The 24,389-nt window shown below is 37.8% G+C and overlaps 1 protein-coding gene across 4 annotated transcripts in view; it reads left to right on the top strand.

Moving 5' to 3' along the window:
• The window catches only part of LOC146454393 (protein Wnt-8b-like), a 42,564-nt gene extending 18,670 nt beyond the window's left edge, over positions 1 to 23,894 (top strand). For 2 of the 4 annotated variants that reach the window (XM_085095540.1, XM_085095539.1), the window contains exons 3-7: positions 18,820 to 18,983; positions 19,630 to 19,669; positions 22,086 to 22,242; positions 22,798 to 23,072; positions 23,317 to 23,894. In XM_085095540.1, coding sequence (XP_084951666.1) covers positions 18,910 to 18,983; positions 19,630 to 19,669; positions 22,086 to 22,242; positions 22,798 to 23,072; positions 23,317 to 23,787 — 1,017 coding nt within the window. In that variant the 5' untranslated portion in view covers positions 18,820 to 18,909 and the 3' untranslated portion in view covers positions 23,788 to 23,894. Of the gene's footprint in view, positions 1 to 8,942; positions 9,030 to 14,432; positions 14,482 to 18,819; positions 18,984 to 19,629; positions 19,670 to 22,085; positions 22,243 to 22,797; positions 23,073 to 23,316 lie in introns of those variants that run through there. The other 2 variants (XM_085095541.1, XM_085095542.1) reach the window with 2 other exon arrangements.
• Positions 23,895 to 24,389: the final 495 nt, after the last annotated feature.

The following is a 24,389-nucleotide window of genomic DNA, read 5'->3' as shown; positions in this document are numbered from 1 at the left end:
GATTTTAGCTGCATGTGGTAGGTATGAAGAAAGGGATGGCATTGTCTGTGTACAAACCAATAATGCACATTTTTCAGATGAACTTTAGCCTACGCACTTAGGCCTCCTGTGTTTTAGGTATGCAAGGAACTTGTTTGCAGTCGTTGACTTTATTCGCAAAAATAAGAAAGAATAAACAGTTAAAAAATCGGACCTCGACCTTTATGTGAGCTTTGTATCGATCAAGCAAAGAAAACTGGAATTATTGGGCAGATGAAAAATAATTAAACTTTCTTTGAAGGGAATGCGAGGCACTTGCATGCAGCAAGGTAGAACGCCAATTTACAGTACTAAAGAACTTCTTACGGTACTCTGAATTTTGAGAAGGACCCTTCAAATTCTGAAACAAAAAGTACTGGAGGTCTAGTTTTACACTGAGATTTGATAGTAACAGTAACAAGTGACAGTCGCAGATTGTAGGTATAAAAATTCTACAGTCTGGAAGACTTAACTGTTCTGTAACTTGACTCTTTTGTCGCAAAAATACAGTGGGATTACAGATGGTGTGAAACTGATACAGCACCGATGTTGCAGAAGTGCCGTCGATAAATCCTATTTCTTTCATGTAGATCGCTATATAAAAAACAGAACGTTCTCGAAATCAAACAGAGTCAAAGTTTACCAATGCGATTCTCTGTAACCTGATCCAGTCTATGGATGGTTATTCAAACTATCTATCTACTGAATGTATCTATCCGTGAAATGAAGGCTATGAACTGAGGATTTCTTTTATATACTGTTGCTTGGCGAGTTAGCTCTATCCTTTATTATTACAAAAAAAATGGACCATTGTATAATGCAATTCTAAGGCTTTGATTGACTTAGCGGCCATGTGATTTGAGCCATTATACCATGCCCGTGAAAAAGCGACCATTAAATTGCCTTCTGCTTTTGTTCTTGCAAAGCGAAATCAGCAAGATCTAGCAATATTTCTTGATTTTTGTTTTTAACAAAACAATTATTTCACTCGCGCTTGTTCGATATGAGAAAATTATAGCCAACTTGGCGCTACGCGCCGCGTTGGCTATCAATCATCTCATATCCAACGCGCGCTCGTGGAATAATTGTTAATTATGCTGAACAAGGTGACTATAACTTTTGAGCCTGTCCATGGAATGCTAAAGCTCAAGTGCGCCATTCAAACGGAAGCGAAAGATCAGTGTTTCCCTGTTGTACGGCCCTAGTCTAACGTTTGAGTCTGAGATAAAATCGAAAAGTGTAATCTTTCAAAAGCTATGAAGTAGTATTTTTCAGCACTGATTATTAATTACTAATTGTTAATTATTCTGTGGAAGGTGGTTCTTTCTCTACTTTTTGAGTCATGTAAAAGGAGATCACACTGGCAATTTAGGACACCAAAAGCAAGCCATGGGGCTTAGCTTATAACGTTAGACTTCCTCGTTACAAAATTTACAAAATGTACCTTTTAATTTGCTATGTTGTTACGGGGACTATAAGACGGTTAAACCAAAAGAGGGAAAATTTGAAAATGTGAAGATAACAGCCATTCACATGATGGGAACGTGACAACTCAGTTCAAAGCTGGTACAGATAATCTTGTTAGGTTCCTTTTGGAATGAGTAAAGGGGGATTGATCGAGCTTTTAATTACTGGATAGCAAGTTGAAGCCAGTATTTTATTCCTTGGAGGTTTACAGAGAATTGTTTAAGATTTGGCTAAATAGGGTAAGCTGGTCGAGGGCATTTGGTCAGGTTGAGTCTGTAAAGAGGGTGTAGTAAGTAAGACCATTCAACTGAAAGTTGTTGAACAGTTCTTCTCTCTGTAATTACTGGTTCTAATTATCTGAATATGCGTCCTTTTCTGTGGTGCTGTTTGTTTCATAATGTATTTCGAAGCAAGAAATACTTTCTGCCATTGTAAGTTCGAACTGTCTTGAGAATAAAAGCCCAATTATAGCTTATTATAATTATATTTTCTTGAAAAACTCATTAATAATTCATAAGCCCATTGACCTATCAAATGGTCGATAAAATGTCACGTGCAGTGGTTTTAAAACCCGATAAAACCTCCTTCCTATTAGTATGCGGTGTTTAATGTTTTTCTTGGTTGCTAATTTCCAATGTTCACAAAAGCATCATTGTTATGAACTCTCTTGACACACGCTTTTCCAGGAATGTTTTTGAAGCCGTTCAAAAAACTCACAGCACGTGTTTCATCGGGTCTAAAATCACTCGGCTGCGCCTCTTGGTTTTAAAATCCCGATAGAACACTGCTGCTTGTGTTTTAAACATTACATAAACCATTATATTGAACAGTTTTTCAGAGCATTCGGGCAACTAATTGGTTTAAATCTATTGTGAGTTAAATTAGTTTAGCTATGCTTTGAATCATATCAATTAGATGAGTGTGAGGATCTTGGGGATCAATCGACCGATAACATATTTTAAATAGAAATTCTGGCAACTTTGCAACAAGAATTTAGTTTACATTGGGGATAATCGAGTGACGAAGAAAGAAGCTAAGTGTTGCAATTGATTTATACTTGTCCGTGATAAATTTACACTCTTCAGGATTGCTCTCTGAAGGACTTGCGTGTGTATAAATACCTAATTCAGATGTTAAACATTTTTTTAATCCGTTGGAATACCGAGCATGCTAAGCTCGTAGACAGAGCACTCTTAATCCATTAATGGAAAAGCAAATTTAAAATTGAGTCTTTTTAAGCCCTGGGGGTGCTTACCATTTACATGTAAAACCCGGAAATTCCAGGTTGAAAATCAAATGGTACACATCATTCCATTTGGAGTACTTCTGAAATTAAAGGCTTCTGGTCAAAGTGATGCATTTTTAATACTCCTTTTGGGATTTACAGCTGATGTTCATACAATTTGCATGTTATCCAACTTCTGTTAAGACAAGCTAAATCATTTCGTATTTATGCCGAAAGATTTCATCCAGGTTGTCTGCTTAAATGGTAAGCACCCCTGGTTTATATATATTTCTGAAAGACATAAAACGCTAAAATTTGCAATGGAAAGTAGTTCACACTACGCAATCTTTTGCCACCCAAGGAACAAATATATTAAACATATTTTGTAGTCCGTCTGTGGATCTATCGTTAAATGAAAGCCATAGCGTTAATACGATAATGCATGAGAGATTCCATTTTCAGGTTTATGTCATAGAAGTGGGTTCTGCATTTTTTCTTGTCTCGTTTGTACGTATGGGGGAAATATATTTAATATATGTGACCTTTGGAAAATAACTTTCTTCTTTTTTCCCCTTCTGTTTTCCTAACTGAAGTCCTCGCCGCGATGAATGCTTTTAAGTGAAATGTTTTGATTTTTATAGAACTAAAAGTGATGTGATGTCATGTAAATTTTGAAGTTGTATTTTTCCCTCACTGGGAGGGATTTTCTGCTGAGAATTTTATTTTAAGGTTTGACCTGGCTACATGTTGCCTGGCTTTCAAGAGAACCGGTTTTTCCTTACTCAGAACAAAGTGTTTGTTGTTCCAAACAAATTTTTAGACTTGTTATGTCAACGCTGAACACTTGACACAACGTTCAAATGTTAACAGTCAAGGCTGTTTCCATAAACCGTAAAAGTTAACAAATTTTCAGAACATATAACGCAACGGATAGGCTTCAATCAGGAGAAATCACTTGACCTGGCTTGAGGAAAGAATTTAGCTTGAGGATAAAACCACGACATAATATTAAATTAAAAACAGAAGCTGACCAACTTGCAACTTTGGTCTATCTCATTTAGTTTACAAGTGGGATCATTTATTAACGAGTAATGCATTCAAGCATTCAAGTGTTTCAATGTCATTTTATGTTTTCCTTGTCGTTCATTTAGCTTATTAATACTGTCTTTATAAAAGACTTTAAGCTTGCGTGCGTATAACTAGTTCTCTCGCATCAACTTTTTTTTTATTATTAGTCGACTTAAATGCAAAGTATGTGAAAACTGCATGTAAAGTAAACTTGATCATGTTGCAATCGTAGGTTTATTTTATTTTGAACTTCCTGTTACTAAGCGTAGGAAAATTATTTATAATTGCATTACCCCTCGACCTTTTCTCTTAGCGTAAAAAATTCAGCTCCCGCTAAGGCGAAAGGTTGTGCTTCTCTTGGCAATTTTACAAACACACTTCATATTTCTTGTCCTTTTTTTAAGTTGTTGAATTAGTTCTGTCGGCTTAGAAGGAAATCCAGTTAGGACTTACGCCATTGCTATAATCCTCACTTGACTTGTGTACGTTCTATCTAGCTTTTCATTTTTCCATGTGACCTACGCCGTGATCGGGAAACGATTTTTTTTGAACTATTTTTTTTTTTTTTGGAAATAATGTGATGGAATATGTTATGCCTGGTGAATAAAAGAGAATGATGTATTAACCAGTAAATGACACAGACATAAATTTTTCCGAGCATGCCTGTGTCATTTACTGATTAATACATCATTCTCATCTATTCACCAGGCTTTACATATGCCACACATTGACATTCGAATCCTAGCAGTATGCAGAATGTTTGTCCCATGAACCCTGGCCTTAGCTCCCACTAGTCTCCTGTAGCTCAGTGGTAGAGCATCCGATCTTGTAATCAGAAGGCCTTAGGTTCGACTCCTGATATCAGCACTTGGATTTTTTTCCGAGTATGCCTGTGTCATTTACTGATTAATACATCATTCTTTTTGTTTTCTGTTTTTTGTTTTTTTTGTTTTTTGTTTTTTTGGTGAGTTTGCATACCATTCAGAAAACTGAGAACACTGGCGAAGAGAAAACTGTTTTCTTACTGCAGATCTCTTGAACATGTATACTCGAGTTCAGTTTTGATCTTCCATTTTCTCCAAGTTTTGTTAATGAAAAGGGTGCTAGTTTCTAAACAAACTGTGGTGCTGCGCCAGTGGGGAAGTGGAAATGAAATAAATATTTGGTTTTATCAACTGAGGTTATAATTAAAGGGGAAGTGTATTGAGGTTTTTGACCTCTTTTGTTAAAAATGGTGAAATAAGACCTTCACTTTGCTACAAAATAATTCTATTGAACAACGAGAGGAGAGAAATCAACTCAATTCTTGACAGGAACAACTCGTACTCTGTTCTAGTGCATTTTGAAAACAAAAAATTTGAAAACTTCAAAAACATTAGCCTAACATTTTTCAGGTTTCAATTCATTCCGACCTACTCTGTCTCTGGCCAGGGACACTAATCGACAGTTTTGTTACACTGAGGTGATAATTTATAACAAAATTAGACAATTATTTTTTGTTTCTGTTGTCAGACAAACATTTTTGGGTATTGAAATGACAGAAAATTTTCGTGATACTTCCCCTTAAAGGTCATTGGGCCACCGCAAAGAGATTCTTCTAGAGCTGAGGTTTCGAAAGTTAGGCCGTCGTCAGAACGAATCCCCGCCACAAATATTCCGTCTTTCACGTGTTGTTAGAGAAAACCTGGCCTTAACTTGTCTATACGTGCAGCAAATCACAAACTAAACGTCATCAAGAAAGAGCATCAAAAGAAAAAAAGATCTTCACTTATTTCTGTATAACTCTCCCTTAATATTCATTTAGATTTTATAAGTTTAGTGTAGATTTGACGCCAAATAGTTTGTGCGTAGACGTCGCCATTTGAACCGGCCATAGAAAATGCGGTCGGTTGCGTGAAGGTGAAACGGCCAACTTTCACAATTCAAATAAAAGCTAGCTAGCACTGTTGAGCATGACTTTCGCCGGCCATGTCAGTTTATTAAGCTGTATAGCGTGGTTCTTACTTTTAAGAGCGTGGCTAAAATAACCGCAATGACTGTACTTATGTATAGGTAGTGACTATTCTAAAGCTCTTGAACAATGCTTAATTTTTGTTTCTCCTATTATTTTTTCGTAACCTATCGTCTTATGCAATAATTTCCTTGCTCTATGTCTGTGTCCTTGTTGCGTTGTTAGTTTTTGAATCTTTTTCCGAGGAAGAATTTTCCGGTAATAATAATAATAATAATAATAATAATAATAATAATAATAATAATAATAATAATAATAATAATAATAATAATAATAGTAATAATAATAATAATAATAACTTTATTTTAGTGTCAATCCTCTAGCTAGCCTATAATTGGCTTACTAATCGGGGACACTATCCTAATTAAAACATACAACAATCAAGTAGTAAGCCTGTTTTGAAGTCAGACAAAAATGCTTTCAATTTTTTATTGTTTTATAAAGATAGGCTTCGCCATCTACTACTGACTGAGCTCAGGAAGTAAAGTTGTTGGCAATGGAACGAAGAATTCCGGTTCAACACAGCGGAAAAAAAAAAATTCTTGGCAACCTTTACTGCATTTATTAAAGGGGAACATGTAAAAACAAGTGAAAAATGAATTGAACCGTGGACAAGTGGTAAACTGCGTTATTTTTAAGCCGGCACTAAGACTAATTAAACAAGCGATTTTAGTAGACCTATAAACGATATAATTTCAGGGCCGAATTTATTCAAAGCCCGATTAAGCTAATTCTGGGTTAACAAGAACTTTGGTTCGAGTATGTTTACTAAATCCGTAAGGATTCGTCTAAAAGATTTTTGTCTCTCAGTTTTGACTTAGACTTCTCTTTACGATTAGATTAAAATGAGCCTTTAAAATAATCTTCAATGAGCAAGTTGAAAGCAACACTTATCAGCACTGAGACACACGTACCATCCCCGTGGTATGGCCAATACCGTACGCATGCGCACAACCATATCACCCGGGCGGACAGCTGTTTCGCCCTTATTGGGGCTCATCAGCATGGCATAGCCATGAAAGCGTCGGTTAACTTTTAATCGTGGATTAGCTTTAATCGGCTTTCGAACAACCCGGCCCAGATCCTAACTGTGTTTTTACCTTCTGTGGGTGTGCAGGGTACCTTGTGATATTCTGGACAGCTATAGTGGGGTTACTTGTTACCCGCTTAACAAACCCGGCGGCCGTTATCAGTTTTTACATACAAATGTTCACACCTTTCCCGCAAGAAACGCTGTACACTGCGCAAAACATACAAGGGTTGACAGCCCAAACTATCTCAATAAACCACAAAGGTTAACAAGTTTTTATAACGTCTTGTGCAACTGATTGGCTTCAAACAGGTATTGATTAAATCAACTTGACTTGGCTGAGGATCAAAGTAATATAAAGAGTGCATCTTGAGGAACAAACCACGACGTAATATCATTAGAAAAAAAAGTTAGCAAACTTGCCACAGGCGTCTGTCTCATTTAGTTTAACAAGAAGTTCCCCTTTAAAAGGCAAAGCCCCTCCATCTGTGTGGGCGTGAGATGCAATTTAGACACCTTTTCAGTCGAAGCAAGTTGTTAACTTAAGCGTCCTCTGAAAATATATGCGTCAAAAGTTCATGACATTACCACAGCAATAGAAAATATCGGTTTGTAATTCGGTTAACAGGATATATTCCGATAAATAAGCCAATTTTATCAGTAAGGGTCATAGAAAAAGACGCATGATCTTTATCAGTTGTATCTTTCAATATCCTTTGAAATAAAGGTTTTGAATTTTTTCTTGTCTCAAACTTAGTTTAAAAATTAAACATAAGAATTAAAAACTTTTGAGTCTTTGTTAAAAATTTCCTGAGCTTTTGGACGAGGTTAACATCGTCTTGTTTTAATACTTTAACGTTCACCCATGTGCACGGAATTTTCAGTTTCCCTTAGTTATGTTGTTGGTTTTTGAAAGTTTCTCACTAGACAGGTATTTTTTTTTTTTTACCAATTTTCCAAGTATATATACACCTTGGTTAAAGTTTGTCCTAGAATTACGCTTTATTTGTTTGTGTCTTTGTTTATATTTTGTTTGCTCTCTTTGTGCTCATCATGTTTTTTCGCATAACTATTTGTTTGTTTGTTTGCTTGAACCGAGCGAAAGCTCAGGAACTAAGATTTCTGGTAGTGAATTGATAAAATTCTTGTAATATTTCAAGCACAAACTAACGATTTCTTGCTATGTTTAGCTGGTGGCTAGTTTACAAAGTGTTAACCACGTGGTTACATTTTCAGACAACAGCAAGACAAAAAAATGCAACACGAGACTAACTAGCTGTACTCAAGTGCGGATTAGCAGAATGGAAAAATTCTTAACTGGATTTTGCGTCTTAGCTTACAGAACTCTAAAAGTTTGTCGTCTGTTTGTAGAATTGCCAAAGGAACTATGACCTAACCTCTTGAAACTGAATTTTTTGCAAATATTGATCTTACTCCGTGGCCGGGGGAGAATGTCCTATAAGTTGTAGGTGAGGGCGTATGTCCCTGTCCAAGAAAACTGCTCAAATTGCCCTACTCCACCAGAGCTGTTTAACATACATTTGTTTACTTCGCAAAATTAAACTGTGCATTGCGTCCAGCGACTTGTTTCGCTCGCTACGAATTAACTATAATTGACGCAGTAAGAGCCTACGCTACAGACACTTGTTAGATGGCCCCCTTAATTTAGACGGAATAAGAATCTAATGAAGTTATCACGATTTTTGAAGGTGAAAGCTCATTAATCCATTCACCGCGTTGATACAGTCAGTCTTTCCAAGTCATTTGATTGCCAGATTAATGGGGCACCACTGTTGAAAATGTCTAAAAGTGTTAATTAATTTATTAAATTATTTATCTATTTCTCTGTTTGCTCATTTAACTTCCTCGTTTGCTTGTTTCGCCAATGCTTAAAGCGAACCCTTTCTAAACGGTCTTAAAAATGTGCTAAAACGCTTCTGCGTAACACATTTGGGACTAGTCCATCACAAGCAGGGGTTTACGCTGGATTCCCCCCGGGAACTCACTAAAGACAAAAGTGAAAAAAAAATCGTTTGAGATGCTCAGACTTTTAATCCCACAAAAATGCACTTGTTTTCGCATGACCTGTTGCTAATATCACTTTTCTTGGTCTAGAGCGTCATAGGTATAAGTGTGTTCCATTTGGCCTCGCTGGCTTTATAACGCATTGATCTGTTACTAATCACAAGCATCGCTGCGCAGTAACAAGGGTAAGACTTTTGCAATGTTAATCTGATTTCAAATGAGCTTTTTATTATATATAGTCTTGTCTAGGAAGTCTCTGAGAAAATATACGATAAAATCCGCTGCAATGGTTAATTGGGGGTGTTTAGAAATGTGCTAAGAGTTTTGCATATCGAGAGGATTGTTGATATTGATTCACGTCAAATTTTTGCATTTTTTAACAACAATCGAAGCTGTTTCTGCTGCACGGTGAATGTGATACAAATTGCATATGTCCTTTCACAAAAGAGGCTACATTTTTTTCTCCAAACATGTTTCTGTTCTTTTCAGTTGTTATTACGCACGGTCACACCCTTACAACCAACTGTACTTTTTTTAAAAATTTAGAATTGTTTGAAATGCAACTTACCGCCAGTTAAGCAAAACAACTTTGCTGATTTAGCTAAGTGCCTTATCTTCCATTCAAAACTCAGCCAAATATTCTACCACTCAGTTAATGAAACGGCACTGCATTCAACTACATACCATCTCCGTCAAAAGTGGTCACTCAAGTACCTCAATGTTATAAAAAAAAAGGACAAAAAAGCTGCTTTTTATCGACGTTATCAAATGAGAATGACTTGAGGCGAAACTTCCTGCTCTTTAGAAAGGCGCCATGCACAACGCCTTCATGAATTTAATTCTTTAGTTTAAATGACACGAGCCAATCGTCTTTGTTGTGGTCCTTCTTTCTTAGATCTCTGACTTTATTCAAATGAAAGCTATTGATCAATTCGTTCTTGATCCATAAGCCATTTCCTATAGTGCCCTCCGCTCCGGATCCCCGGCATTGGTAGCTTTGAAAATAAGCTGACGAATGCCCCATGTCCGGAACAAACTAGCTGGCCAAATGCCCAACAACGCACTTAAAAAAGACTTCGATTTCTTCGCCTATTTTAATAAAAGCCCATTTACGCCAAACTTAAGTCTCGGATAAGTCCCATTTTGAAAATGCCCGGCGAATGCCCGGGGGATGGGCACTGCCGGTGGTACTACAAGGAACACTAGCTATGCATTATGCTGTACATTTTCAGCCCAACCTGTGGGTTTGTAAATGCAGTCGCTGGCAACGTTTTTGTCCCATGATTCCAAAGTTAGGAACAGTGCTTTCCAGCACATTATCCTTTTTGGTGTGCACGTGATACTAACAGTTTTTTAATTGCGGTTAAAATCTATCCCATTCTAAGGCGAACTTAGTGTTCGTTGCCTTTAGATGACTATGTTAATGCATCATCTCTTAAAATTGGCAATACGCCCGAAACCCAAAATACAAACGGATATGGACCCCCTTAACCACGAATGTAAGTTGTTAACTCATTAAAGAGCATTTGTCTCAAGCGTTTCATGTAGATTGTGGGCACGCGGCTAAAAGAAATTTAGACCGGCACATGCAGTCCAGAAATCACTGCATTAAAAGGCAAATTAATGGCAGCGATATTTTCTGCAATCAGAAAATCACTCCGGCACGCGAGAGTTTCGCTTATTATGATGGTGATGAAGTAATCAAGACCTATCACGTGTTTCAGTAACGTCTGCTTTAGAGTAAGTTAATTCGTTGTAGAGGTGTACTTTATACAGAGTTGAACCGTGAAAGTAAATAAATATAGACTGGTTAGCCTAGCAGCAGAAATTTCCAACAGTTTCCTTACAAAGCGACCGTAGACATTTACCCCTTTTGGGGCGCATGATAAAAACAGAAAAAAGGAATTTGTCGCCAACCAGACTGCAACATTCACCGAGCGAAGTGGAACGCCTGGCGCCAAAAGCTTGAATCAACTACCCTCCCGTCCAGGAATGCTACCTTCAGCGTGCTAAAGTGTTTTAAACATAAAGCGTTGTTCAAAGCTATGTACGTACAGAGGGCAAGCTATGGTAATTCAAGGCTGCTTGGCGAGATATTTTCACATTTGGCCAGCACACCCCTCGCGAGGGTCGAAAAGCAACGCTATGCTATGACGAGGTCGATCATTTTTCAAGGAAGGTTCTGGAACCTCATTACTGTTTTAGTGTTCATGCTGTGCTTATCTGTACGGAAGAACGAAAAACATTCTTATGTTTCTTTTAATCTCGGGATAAACGCTAATCCCTCTTGTGGTAGTAATGAAAGATCCCTTGAACAAAGCGAAATTCTGTCGCCATAGTTTGCATTCAAGTCGTAATTCCTTCATGCAATTGGAATCTCTGTACCGCAGTTGAGCTTGAGATGTGTAAGCTAGCTATGTTTTATAACAAGATCCTTGGACAGTTTATATGTGCTACTACTAGCTGTAAAGAGTGTATAAAAATGCATCGGGTTATTTTAGTGTTAAAATTTTATGAGGTCAAAGTGTTAATCACCAGTTGAGTGAGAAGGCGGCAGAGCTGATAGCCAAGGATCTAGAAGAGGTCGTGAAATTTTGTCTAAAAGTAGTAAATGATCACAGCTAAGAAATCTGTTTAACTGTTACCTAAAAATCTTTTGTCTTATTTTGTTTACTGACAAAGGCCAGCGTTTCAGTGCAAATTTCGCCATCTACGTCAAGTGTTTCTTTTGGCTTGGATTAAAATAATTTCATTTGTTTCTTGTTGTTACAACAACTTCTGCTTCGGTTGCTCTTCAACAACGTTTTTCTTGTTCTTGTAATTTTTTTTTGTTATCACATATCTCTCCAGCAGTGCATGGACGACACTAAAAACGCTCTCCTAGATTGAACAAATTAAGCCCGGCCAATCTCTTTTCGATGGGTCGAATCGGGGAGGATTCACAGATTTTCTCGTTTAATTCTTGTTATTGATGCTACTGTTATTATTACGAGTGTAGTTGACTGTTACATACGCAAGAGTTTGTTCCCACTAAAGACGAAAATAACGGACTTGCAGCCAATCTCCTTCAGCCGAAATGTGATACAAATTGATTGTCTCGGGGCGCCACATTCTACTTGCTGTGAAATTTAAACCATATTTGGGCGGTGCGTATTTGCCGAGTAAATCCAATTTTTCTCCAGGGCACTGTCAGTTAATTAATTAATCCAGCTAACCATCTTATGAATTCGCCCTTTTTATCGAATATATCGCTATTAAAAATTGTTCTAAAACGTCCACGAAATACAAAGTTCAAGTGTTTTTTTTCATATTTCGACGTGAGGTATAGCTCGTCGGCGGACAATGATTTATACGCGGGCCCCATACATTGGAATTGAAGCCAGTGAAAAATAAAACTTGTTCTCATCCGATAAGAACAAGTTGTTTTTCTTTTCACTGACGTTTCGGGATTCGTTACATACGTGACACTGTTGCTAAATGAGAGGCAACTGCGGAGGTCGGCATTCATTGCCCTTTTGTAACATATTCCGGTGAGGAAGATCATTAATTTGCTATCAGATTCGAGATAGTTTTATGGACGTTTCGCGTACACTTGTAAAAAGTACCTACTCCGTACATTGTTGATGCTATATTCTCAGTCAAATTTTTAAGTAAACTGAACTTCAGTTTTGTTTTGTAGATAAACTCAGGGGGTAGCCCTCAGGAATTTTGTCGTGGGTGTACCAGCTTGGTTTCTAAATTACGACCCATTTCAGGCCAAAACACGTAATTTTCCAAAACCAGTTTTCATATCTGGGTATCAGACCAAAAGCTATCTACCATTTTATACTCCTCAGGGCAGCACATGTAACTTATAGCAGGGATTATCCTTCCCCCGGATCCCTAAACGAGAAACCAGCAGATGTATCTCGGCCATATGTGAGATTGCCCGGATTATATGATAAATCAGAGTCATTGAATATTTACCCGAAATCATGATCAAACGTCAATTAATTCCCTTTCATCGGGGTAGAAAGCATTTGATTAATGGTTTTTCTGCGACTACACAGATTTCCTTGATTTTTCGGCATGATACTACGAATGAAATCCCGGTATGTTAATTGAGATTTCGTTTCTCATCAACCGACACAACTCTTCTGATCGATTTAAGAAAGGAAGCAAAAACCTGATTAATTATCTGCTCTCTTTAATCCAAATCACCCTGGCAATTCGAACGTCTACAATCATAAAATATACGACTGATCAGACTATGTTAATGGAGGCTTCGTTTCTCTCAACACAATCAGTCTTACCTTAATACTTTCCCTTTTTTCCGAGTGTCTCTACATGCACTTTTTTCAAGTACCTGACACAAGAGACGCCACCAACCTATTCATGACACAACCACAGACTTGCTCACTGCTGAACACTCATTTTCGAAGCGAAAGAAAAGAGACCACTACATGTTGATTTGCAAATCATTCATAAACGTCTCTTGAAGGCTCTTTTTAAAATGGCACCCTTGTTACAAAATTTGATTCCGTCGTGGGACGGTGCTGAGATGTGAACTACGATTGTTGGTTTCGTGAGAATTGCTAATAAATTCTTCAAGAACCGCGAAATCTGGACGCCCACGCCGACCACTCATTTGTTCGGCGGTGCGGTAAGGTCCGATTAGGCAATCTCACAAAGTGTTTTATTTAACGTTAAACTGTCACGTAAATAATTGACGCTCCTAAAAGGGGGGAAGAGAAAAGAAAGAAATCCAGATTTATTCTCTGTTCCTCTTTGTCAAGTGTTTCTATGTTTAAACTTTATGTTCAAGTGACTCTTAAAATCTAAATTATCCTCATAAACGTCTGTAGGGCAACTTTTAAAGTGATAATGTGTCGGTGGCAAAATTTCACCGTCGGAGTGAAATGATCACAGCTAGATTACAAAAACACGACCAGTTTTTGTTCGGCCGAACCAGCCGTTTTGACCTGAAAGATGACATTGGGAAAAAAAACTGGATATTTCAAAATGTTTTGAAGTTCAAAATAAGATTTGGACTACCAAAGTCCGTTTCGGCGATATGACAAAACAGAGAAATCCTATAGAGATTGTGGCCGGGATTTATGGTTTTCGGAAATTTCTGTTTAAACCTATTCAGTTTCAGTATTAATATCTGCCATCCCGTGCATCAAAAACGGAGGGCTGCTAGCTCAAACACTTTCCTGAACATGACAAAGGGAGTATTCTTAAGTGGTGAGTGCAGCCGGAATTTATGCTTAGAGAAAGTTCTATGCTTGGCATATATTCGTCAACAGCGCAATTCAGAGCAAATACGTACACGAGAGCATGTAAGACTTGAATTTCGGTAAATACGAGATTAAAGAAGGAGTGAAAGCTTATCCACCTGTCAGAAGGAAATACCGCCAGTAACAAGGGCTTAAAAATTAAAGTGTATCTTTCTCTCATGGTCGCAGCGTTGACGCAGGTAGAAATCTAGAACTGGGCATCAAAGGATTAACCGAATTTAATCTGTGGAAATCTGTCTACCTTATATAGCTACTCTAAAAGCGGGATATCCTTTCTAAATCATATTTCTGTCGTTTACAAATGAGCAGAAACTTTGCGCAAGGATTGTACGTTCGATTTTTCCCCCATACTCTTCAGGTATGTTGTTCTTATTTGGTTAATCGGTAAGCTGCTATTTAAAACAGCTATAGAATGGATTTTTCGCTAGCTTAAAAACAAAGTTCAGAATATACGCGTCGTGCGATGATCCTAACCTTTCTCCACATTGTCTTTCGCTTCTTGGTTGTTTAAATTAATGGGTATCATGAAGGCAACCTTCTTCGCGAACTAATTAATGTAAATTCTGGGGTTAGCGTTGTGATGGACCTACAATTAGCATGCATCAGTGTCTTTTGGACGAGAGAGTAGTAATGCTCCTTAATTTGGCGCTGTATACTATTGCCGCCAGAAAGATTATACGTTGTAAACTATAAACTTTACTACTAACGTCTCCAAATACTGCTGATATCTCATTGGTCATACTCGATACTCGTACGGCACTTTTATAAAACGACAAATACCACGAACATTAACCGACAAAAAAGAAGGAAAAAAGGATTACCTGCGTTTCAGGTAACAAAAGTCGACTGGATGATTGTGGCAGAAGATATCACGGTTTTCCATTTTTATTTTATTTTTTAATTTATATAGTTTGGGCTGCATGTAAGGGGTTGTCAAGCGGTTTTGGAACTCTGCTCGAAGCGTTTCAATCCAATCGTTTACAATTATTAGCTCAATGACTTCAGGAATTTTTTCTTCGGCCGTGCCACACAGACAAACAAACATTGAATCATGGTTTATACGAAGCTTATATCACGTGTTACAACGGTTTGGTCTAAGTCGAGATACGGAAATGTTTCATTTTGCAACAGTAACGTTTTCTTTATTGTCATCCCTTGTTGACTGGGGTCGCAGAAGCTTTGATCTTTGACATCGTGTTTGTTACAATAATAGAGAGATGTCCAACGCCGCCCTTCAAGGAATAATAATCAATTAATGCACCGATTCGCTAAAGTTGCAATCTCCTGTGAGGTGGGGACTTCCGTCTGAATTAAAGGCGTCGGCCGATTAATGTAAGGAAATCTAAAATAAAAACAAGTCGAAGCTATAAAGCTTTCACGTTATGCCAGGGTCAATCCATAAAGCATGTAGAATGTCAGTGGCGTCTGAGCCAAGATGACATTTTAGAGGGTGAGGATGAAGTATCATTGTATAGTGCTTCAGTCACTGTTATTGCTAAATAATCTGCGGATGAAATCCTAAACTGTGACGATTGACATTAATGAAATCTATTGAGCTTCTTGTATCAAATGACTATTCACAAAGCAAATGAGACATCGAGAGACGTATTTTTATGCCACAGGTTCTCTTGAAGAGGCTGTTAATTTCAAGTCGTTACAGCCTTTGTATGAAAGCTATGAGCACTTCTGTTAACATGATGAAACCAGTTTTTAAATATAAGTTGAAATGCTGTTTCTTTGCACTTACTGGAATTGAGATAAAGGAAGGTAATATGTCAGTAGGTTAAGTCAATGAAATTCGAATTACTGTATTTCGTGGTTACAATTATCAGCTCATCTTGTTATAAAGGCACAAAAGCTCATTAGAACTTTGAATGGGATAAAATCCTTCTAAGCGCAGAATGAACTTTTATACCCAGCAAAAAACAATTCCTCTTACTATATACCTGATTACTGTGGGATAGGTTTTCATATACTATATGTGGCATGGTTTGAATTACTTTGGGAAAATCATTTTCTTGTCAGGGAAGGATAACATCGGCAAATAACCTGAGAGCAGGGTGTATCTTCGTTTCGCTTGGTAAGTTCCGCGTGAAACGTGAAAGTTACGAGAAATGGAGTAATAGGTAACAATAAGTCCTTTCTTCGTGGTAGTATTATCCACAAATTAGAGACCATCACAGTTGGCACGCTATCTAAAACAGTTGCGATAAGAAAGCCCAAACAAACAAACAAAAAAAGAAAGAAAGAAACGAATTTGAACCAATGCCTTTGCGATATCAGTGCAGCGTACAACCAGCTAGGCTGAGCTGGTTATTTTTGAGTTCGTAATACGCATTTACCGGTAGAAGATGAAAAGGTGGCAGTGATTTTCTCACATTTGTTAATTATTTTATCTTCTTTCAAATATACGACTTTGCATATACTTTACTGCCATGTACGAGTATTCGTAACTTAGTTTTGAAGAAAAAAAATGGCACGTGCTTTAAGCATGCGTTTCTCCGTTTCAGTATGCCTAGTCTGATTCCCATGGTAATAATTATCACGCCACCGCGAAGGAAATAATCGGGAAAAAAGTAACTGAATGGCCAAAACAATCGAAGTCGATATGACAACTCTGCAAAGCTGACGTCTGATGTATCTCTTGGTTTGTAGCGCGTGGCTGTAGTTAATCTTCCATGGCACTGAATTTCGAACTATTTAGGGTCAAACGAAGTACAGTCGTTTGAGACACAATCAGCAACATGCCATAGTGTTTCATATATAGAACGTTTTCAGTCGAAAGTAATTTGTGTTTGCCTTGGTTTTGCTTTCAGACCACGTCTGAGATTCGTTAGCAAACTAGCGCGCTTGTCCTCTGTGCGTTGTCAGAGTACAGACCCAACAGCAAAATGAAATCTATTTGTTTTATACCATAAGCAACACACCAGATTTCGTGAGCAAGCATCACGTTGGCTGAGCCGAGTCAAAGCTTTCCAAGTAAGCTTTCAGACTACTACACACACGCAATTGTGATCCTCCAAAGAATTTCACTAACAATGTTTTCAAAACTAACCTTTATTCCAGAAGGAATTTTTGACCCCAAAATACTACAGCATGTCAGTCGCTAGCTTCGCGACATATTTGGACAAATATCTCCTTCCTTTTCATATAAGTACAAAGTTCTAGCTTTTTTTGACCTGCTTGAGGCCGCTTGCAACGAAATTTGTCCAATTTTTCAACGGAGAGTTTTGCTTTCCTGCGAAAATTTCGCCATGTTTGTTCGCTACTCGCCAAAACTTTTGTTGACCAGTCACCCTGGCTGGACTCTAAACCGCTCTGATCACATGCGCCGGTCACACGCTCGATGACGTCATCCCTGCATCTATACTCTAATCACAAACTCTGCTGATCTGGGTACGAGATTAAAAGTACGCTACACCAATCAAAACGCGAGTTTTACACTGTTCATTGTATAAATTGAAAGCTCGCCACAGTTTGTACTTTGTACCTTATCACGTGACTTGAAACGGGACTGAGCACTACTATTTAACAAGGACGGTGCCTCATTTTGTTACGCGCATGTGTTCTGCGTTTCTCGGGATGGTTCGAGTTACGCGGTTTTAGGATTATGCAAAAAAAAAAAAAAAAAAAAAAAAAGGATCGTAGCGAGAGTTGTCGGAATCCGAAAAGAAAATCAAAACATAAAATGCCTCAAATTGTCAAAATTGTTAAGGCTTTTTGAATTATTGTTGCTTAATTATCCCTGATAAATGCTTTGGTTCCGCACCCTCAATTATCCAATAGCCATTGTTAACATCTGCTTTTCCCGCATAGCCGAAAACTGTGCAAACCTGCCACTGTGTTATGAGACACCCGCCAATACTTCTAATGTAAGGGGCGTCAGGGCGTTTTTGAAAGCTCAGTTCTTTTCAAAGTAGGTGGAAAGGAAGCCACAAGATTCTATTTTGAGAAATTATCACTTCGGGGCTGTTAACACCATTCAGTTTTTTCAAGGATCCTTGACATTTTTTAGACGTTTGTAGTACCACAAATAATGCCAATTTTCAGGGCGTCATTACACGGGTTTATTCTCCCAAAGAATCATCAAAAAATCCTCCTATCATCGGCTTGACTGCGAACAATAAACTTAACGGTTTACTAATTTCTTTTTCGTGTGGCTTCACTCATGATCTCATTACGTACGGGGCTAAATGGCCATAAATCTTTTTTTTATGAGATTTGTGTCAATATTTATTGTTATTTTAGCCCCTCTTTCAGTAGAAATTAAAATACTTCAAAAAGAACGTCACATAGAAACTTTTCGAAGCTGCAATTTTAATAATGGCTCCACTAAATACAAACAAACCACTACAGATCTACATGTAGTCGCTCTGACGAAGGCCTAACGCTCGAACCATCAGCGTGAATCTCTTAACTATGGCCAATTTACCTTCAGTTTTCAACTCCGTTGTTAAGAGACATTCGTTTCTACTCCTCAATTGCGCAGCACCGCTGTTTCTTTAGAAAATAAACTTCTTATCCACTTCTAAATGTTTACTTATGTTTTGTGACTTAATAAGCGGGTCAAAAACGATTGTAGGTCAATATCACCTTCTATTCTATTTCTGTAGTTTGTTTGTCGTGACGTTGTAGCTTTCTAATCTTTTGTTGGGGGAGTGCGTGACTAATGGACGCTTTTTAACCTTTTGTGTAGAACGAGAGATAAAAGATCTTTAAAAGAACAGGACACGATAACAACTACACAAGTCTGGTGGAATACATACGTATCGTCGAAGCATCAAGGATGAGGCTAGCCACGATAATTTCTGTAATTACTGTCGTGGTGCTTTTGGCACGAAAAGGAAGCAGTCGAAAAAGGTACAGATTAAGTGTTCCTTGAAGGTTTGTTACTGAGGGCTGATTTTGACAAGGAAAATGTGAAGTGAAATAGCTATGCACGACAAGGATACAACTTAGCGAAGGAAATTAGCCAAAACGGCACAACGCGCGAACTGCGCGTTTTTACTAAGTAAAATTAAATGGCGACTTGAGTAGAGTTGTTTGAACATAAATGAGGAGGTTTTTCACAGTAAAAAAAAATGTTTCAAAACAACTTGCCACTGAGCTTTTAATTAAGAAATAGCTGGTAGAAAAAAATTGCAGTTAGGGACGAACAAATGTTTAAGAGTTTCTTCTTTAAATTGTATCTAATAGTGTTCTTGATATTTCATTGAGGGAAATTCCGACGGGTGCATTCTAGCTGTCTGAAATTGCAAAGGTGAAGGACATCCATTAACTCAAGTTACCACAGCGCTGCTTTGCTTCATTTTCAAAACCCTTATGTAGAATTTTAATAGGCATTTGGTGGAAGCCTGAAACATCACTCATTGCACGAATGATGCAGACTGACTTGTTTCTTGTATTTTACGAATTGTGAAAGTTACTGCAAGTTTTTTTCTTTTAGTTTTCTATACAGGCTTATCATGATATCACTATTAACAACAGTTTAACATTTTATCAACAGGAATCACAGAACTCTGCCAAACTTCGGTGTTCGACAAAAGGTTGGTTAGTTTTTAAGCTGTTAAACCTTCACACCAAAGAAAGACAACTGAGGAATTGAAGAAAGAATGCAAATATCAGTTTTCAGCAAACTAAGTAAATAATAGAAAAAAAAAAAACTTAGGAAAGCACTGCATGTGTAAAGAGCTTTAATTTGAATAGTCTCACCGAAAACGCCTCACGGAGAAGTTAGAACCTCTTGTGCGGCATAATAAACATTATCACAGAAAGGTATTACTCATTAGATTGTATGATCACACTTAAGAATTTGAGCAAAAAGTTAAAAGAGAAATTACACGACTCAATGTTGATTGTTGGTGAGGGAAAATCTGGTTTCTCTTCCAAATCAAGGGATCGATTCTTGAGTTATGCAACACACTATTGACACTATTGGATCTAACAGTCTAGATCTTTAAATGAAACTCCAAAAGTGGACGTTTCCATTCGTGTGTCTGTTGACGGGTTTATTTCAATGTTAATTTTAAAAGTTAAAGACACATAGAAAATTCGGTTTAACATATTGCTCTGCTCAGAAGAAGGTTCCAGATTTTTCGCGGGGTTTTAAGCTTTGTTTTTAAGTTGTGAAAAATTGCCAGATGAATAGATAACTGCAATTGACACTCCACAAATTTAAGACACATAATTAAAGAAATTAGGCTTAATGCTTTGTTTAAAGTTTCCAGATTTCTCTTTTGGAGCTTAGCATAATAATGGCAGCCTCTGACAGTTTTGTTTCTAATCCGATTAATTGCAATTTGTATACATTAAGGTCACGAATGATCCTCTGATATGCCACCTTCTATACAGCTATTTCAATTAACGTTGTCGGATCAAAGCTTAAAGCTTTAAGTAAAGACATCTTCAAAGAGGCTGCCACCTCATCCTTTTGATTTTTGATATCCTAGCATTTCTTTCATCCAAATGGCTTCCCTTCGTACATCTTCACTGGACGGACGAGGCATAGCTGATTTTGAAGAACTTATTAATAAAAAATCGACAGAATCTTGAGGTCATGTCCTACAGCTTTAAACTTTGATCCGACAACGTTAATAGCTGTATCAAACGAGACTTAATGTTCAATCAGTTTTGCTGGCAATTAACCTGGAGAAAAATTACCAGTTCTGCGACTAGTGGGCACAAGACAAAGCACGGGCAATGATCTTATCTTGCTATTTGTTAGTTTTGATAGCACTGATCACCGACTAATTTGCAAATCGTATATGAGTTATCTCCACGAATTATCTACCTATTTGCGGTTGATATATTGCTTCTTCGTGCTAACGTTTTTTTTATTCTGTTATTCATTCCCATCCATTTTTAATTCATCGGAAGGAAAATCAAAACCTATCGTGCCTAGCTGTGATCGCGTTTTCTTACGTATAGCGCTGGTTTCATGCCATTTGCTACGAGCTGTTTGTTCATCGCGTTTAAAACAGTCAAATTTGTTTTTGGTGTGCGACAGTTCGTTTGTGAGCTTTAATTTTATATAATAGATTTTCTCTGTTTTTTTTTTCCTGAAATTTCCGAGAATTATAATGCGCAACTGAAAATTCATATAGATAACTGTGCAATATAAATTGATAACTTTTATAATATTATATTTCTGTGAAATTTTTATTTAACGTCAAGAATGACTTCTCTTATGAAATGTCAACCATTGATAAACAATTATTATATGCAATTTAGTGATCAACATGTCTAGTTCTGACTGGCTTAATCCTCTAAATATACATAGGCGTTTCAGTGCAGTGATTAATCATTAGTGACGTTTACTCTATTATTTGTTTAACGACTGACATAATTTCCATGGTACTTAAGCACTTGTTTAAAGGAATTACACCCGGGTCAAATTTTTGATATTAAACAGGGTAAACTTGCTAACGCCATGACCCCGGCGTTGTTTGCTGTGTTTCTTTGTTTTGTTTGACGGAAAAGATCAAGGCTCTGTAAGTTTTACTACGTTTAAAACGGATGATGAATTACTTATATGGAGAATTAACATACCATGATGCGGCGGCTTAGCATATTAGTCAGCAGTAACAAAATTTGCCACAATGAAGCACGACAGTAAACCATGCGTCAATTGCATTCCTCGGCTTTTAGAGCAATTTAAAACAAATGCAAACCTCGCTCTTTGCATCCATAGTTAATGTAAGGCAATGGTTATGAACCTGACAACTTCTTTGTTATAAGTTTTCGTTAGCATTTTTGGCCTTGACCGTGCACAAACCACAATTTAGATTTTGAAATGTGTTGGAGCAACTGACCAATAGAAACGTTCCTGTTAAGATATTCAGCTGTAGTGTGAACATTAAAACAAAGGATTGTGCACGGTCGCGGCTCTTCCAAGATAAATGGGCGCACCATTGTTTTCATGACAAAGGTTTTTTTTTATTCATAACCTGATTTTCTTTACAGGCCTATCCATTGCTGCTGACTATCGTAAAAGCAGGTGGACATCGTGGTCTACAGGAATGTCAAAAACAGTTTAAGAACGAGATCTGGAACTGCACGCTAAATAGCAAGAATGTGTATAAAGAGTTACCCATCTTTGTTAAAACAACACTGCCTTATGGTAAGCTACTAAGTTAGTTTGTTGACAGCAACAGTCTGTTAGCAACATTCTGTTAGAGTTCCCCATCTTTGTTAAAACAACACTGCCTTATGGTAAGCTACTTAGTTGGTTTGTTGACAGCAACATTCTGTTAGGGTCACTGTCCACTGAACGAGCCTTGCATAATGAAACAATTTCATTCCCCTTTCCGTCACTAGGGGACTTGATACCTTCATTGCCACGGTGCTTGATGATTTGTAATGATACTGGAAGATTACCATCAAAATAAGTCATTCACAATTTGCCAATTTTTTGTTTACTTGTTTGTTTTGTGTGTTGTTGTTGTTGGTTATTTTTTTGGTTGTTTGTTTGATTTGGTCTCGAATATAACCATTAATTCTGAATTCAACAATGTTGGATGAATCGAAATCAATGCCACCCTACAAAATTCGACATTGTTCAACCACGTTTTACGTGGTAAAACGTCTTCCAGTAGTGGTTTCTGCATTGTGCGTGAGGTTTGACACCGTTAGGCTGACACCATTAAACTGACTGTACACCACTCTTCTTTTGTAGCCACTCGAGAAACAGCTCTGCTACACGCTATTAGCACTGCCGCCATCACACACGAAATCACGCTTCAGTGCAGACAAAACAAAATCCCCGGATGTCAATGCGTGGAAATAAAGAACAAACAACCAAAAGGGAACGGTGATTGGCAGTGGGGAGGATGCAGCGATAACATCTGGTTTGGTGAAAACACAACCAGGAGTTTTATCGATGAATTGGAATCACAGGTGGGGAACGCCCGGAGAGCAGTAAACCTACACAACAATGAAGTAGGAAGAAGGGTAAATGTCTTCTTTTCTTGTTCTGTGAAATTTTTCACCCATTGCAATGATGCATTATTCGGTGATTGGCACAGGTATACTCGGAAAAAGGAAATCGGAGTCGAACACGAGACCTTCCGATTACTAGTTCGGATGCTCTAATACTGAGATACAGGAGGCTCGTGGGAGGCAAGGCCATTAAACGAGGTTCATAGGACAAACATCCCGCATACTGCTAATGCCTGAAATTTGCTTCCAAAAACAGGTTGTTCGATTGAACTTGAAGAGAGAATGCAAGTGTCATGGCATCACGGGAAGCTGTCAGCTGAAAACTTGTTGGAGATCTCTTGCGTCTTTTAGTGTTATAGGCGAAGAGCTCAAGCGAAAATATCGCGAAGCTGTGAAAGTCGAACTCGTCGACAGCGTGCTCAAAGAAGAAGTCAGCAAGAAACAAGCCACGAAGAGGGACAAGAAGCTGGTTTATCTCGATTCCTCCCCAGACTACTGTGTGCCAAATGCCACCGCGGGGTCGCCGGGAATGGTGGGAAGGACCTGCAGTAGTGATGACGTCAGCGTTGGCAATTGCAGATCTTTATGTAACTCTTGCAATTTGAAAGCTCAAACAGAGCAGCAATACAAGCAGGCTGATTGTAGGTGTAAGTTTATTTGGTGTTGTAGTATAAAGTGCGAGAAATGTATAAAAAAGTACCAGTTAACAACTTGCGCTAGGCGGTAAAACACGTCTTTATACAGCCTCGTTTCCACCATCTCATCCTGCCGACCTCAACCAAAAAAGGCTTCTTAAAGAAAGAGTCTAGAAAAGAGGTTCCTAAAGGTTGTGCTGGGCGGGCAAGATGGATGGGAGAAAAGAAAAATTTAGGGATAAGTTTGTCGTTTAAAACGACGGAAAAGGATTCCGACGTAACCGGGTTGGAAGCTGGAGTCAGACTATTTCGGACTCTACCTTATAGCATAATTAATATGACATCATTAGGGGCTTTATGAAGCCACATATTCTTTTTTTCTGTAGGCTTTTTTTCTAGTTCTTTTCATTTGGATGATGTGCGTGAGGCGAACCATAGAGTTTAATTTGTAGGAACGTGGTTTACTCTCAAAGACAAAAATGATTTTTTCCCTTACTGGCTAAGTTCTCTATGCCACGTTGAATTTCCCTTTTTCAAGTTGTAGTTTTGCAGAGAATGGCGGCAAAAAATTGTAGTAAACGTAAAGGGCCCCCGTAGGGTTTTCACGATGGTGTTAACAACAAGGGCGTTATAAAAAGAAACGTTTATTTAAGAAATGCAACCGCTCTACGCGTTCATCATAAATTTTGTTGTT

Source organism: Pavona decussata, unplaced genomic scaffold (assembly GCF_977016875.1).
Source record: "Pavona decussata unplaced genomic scaffold, jaPavDecu1.1 SCAFFOLD_302, whole genome shotgun sequence".
NCBI lineage: Eukaryota > Metazoa > Cnidaria > Anthozoa > Scleractinia > Agariciidae > Pavona > Pavona decussata.
Note: the sequence above shows the minus strand (reverse complement) of the source record. Positions and strands in the feature narration are given on the sequence as shown.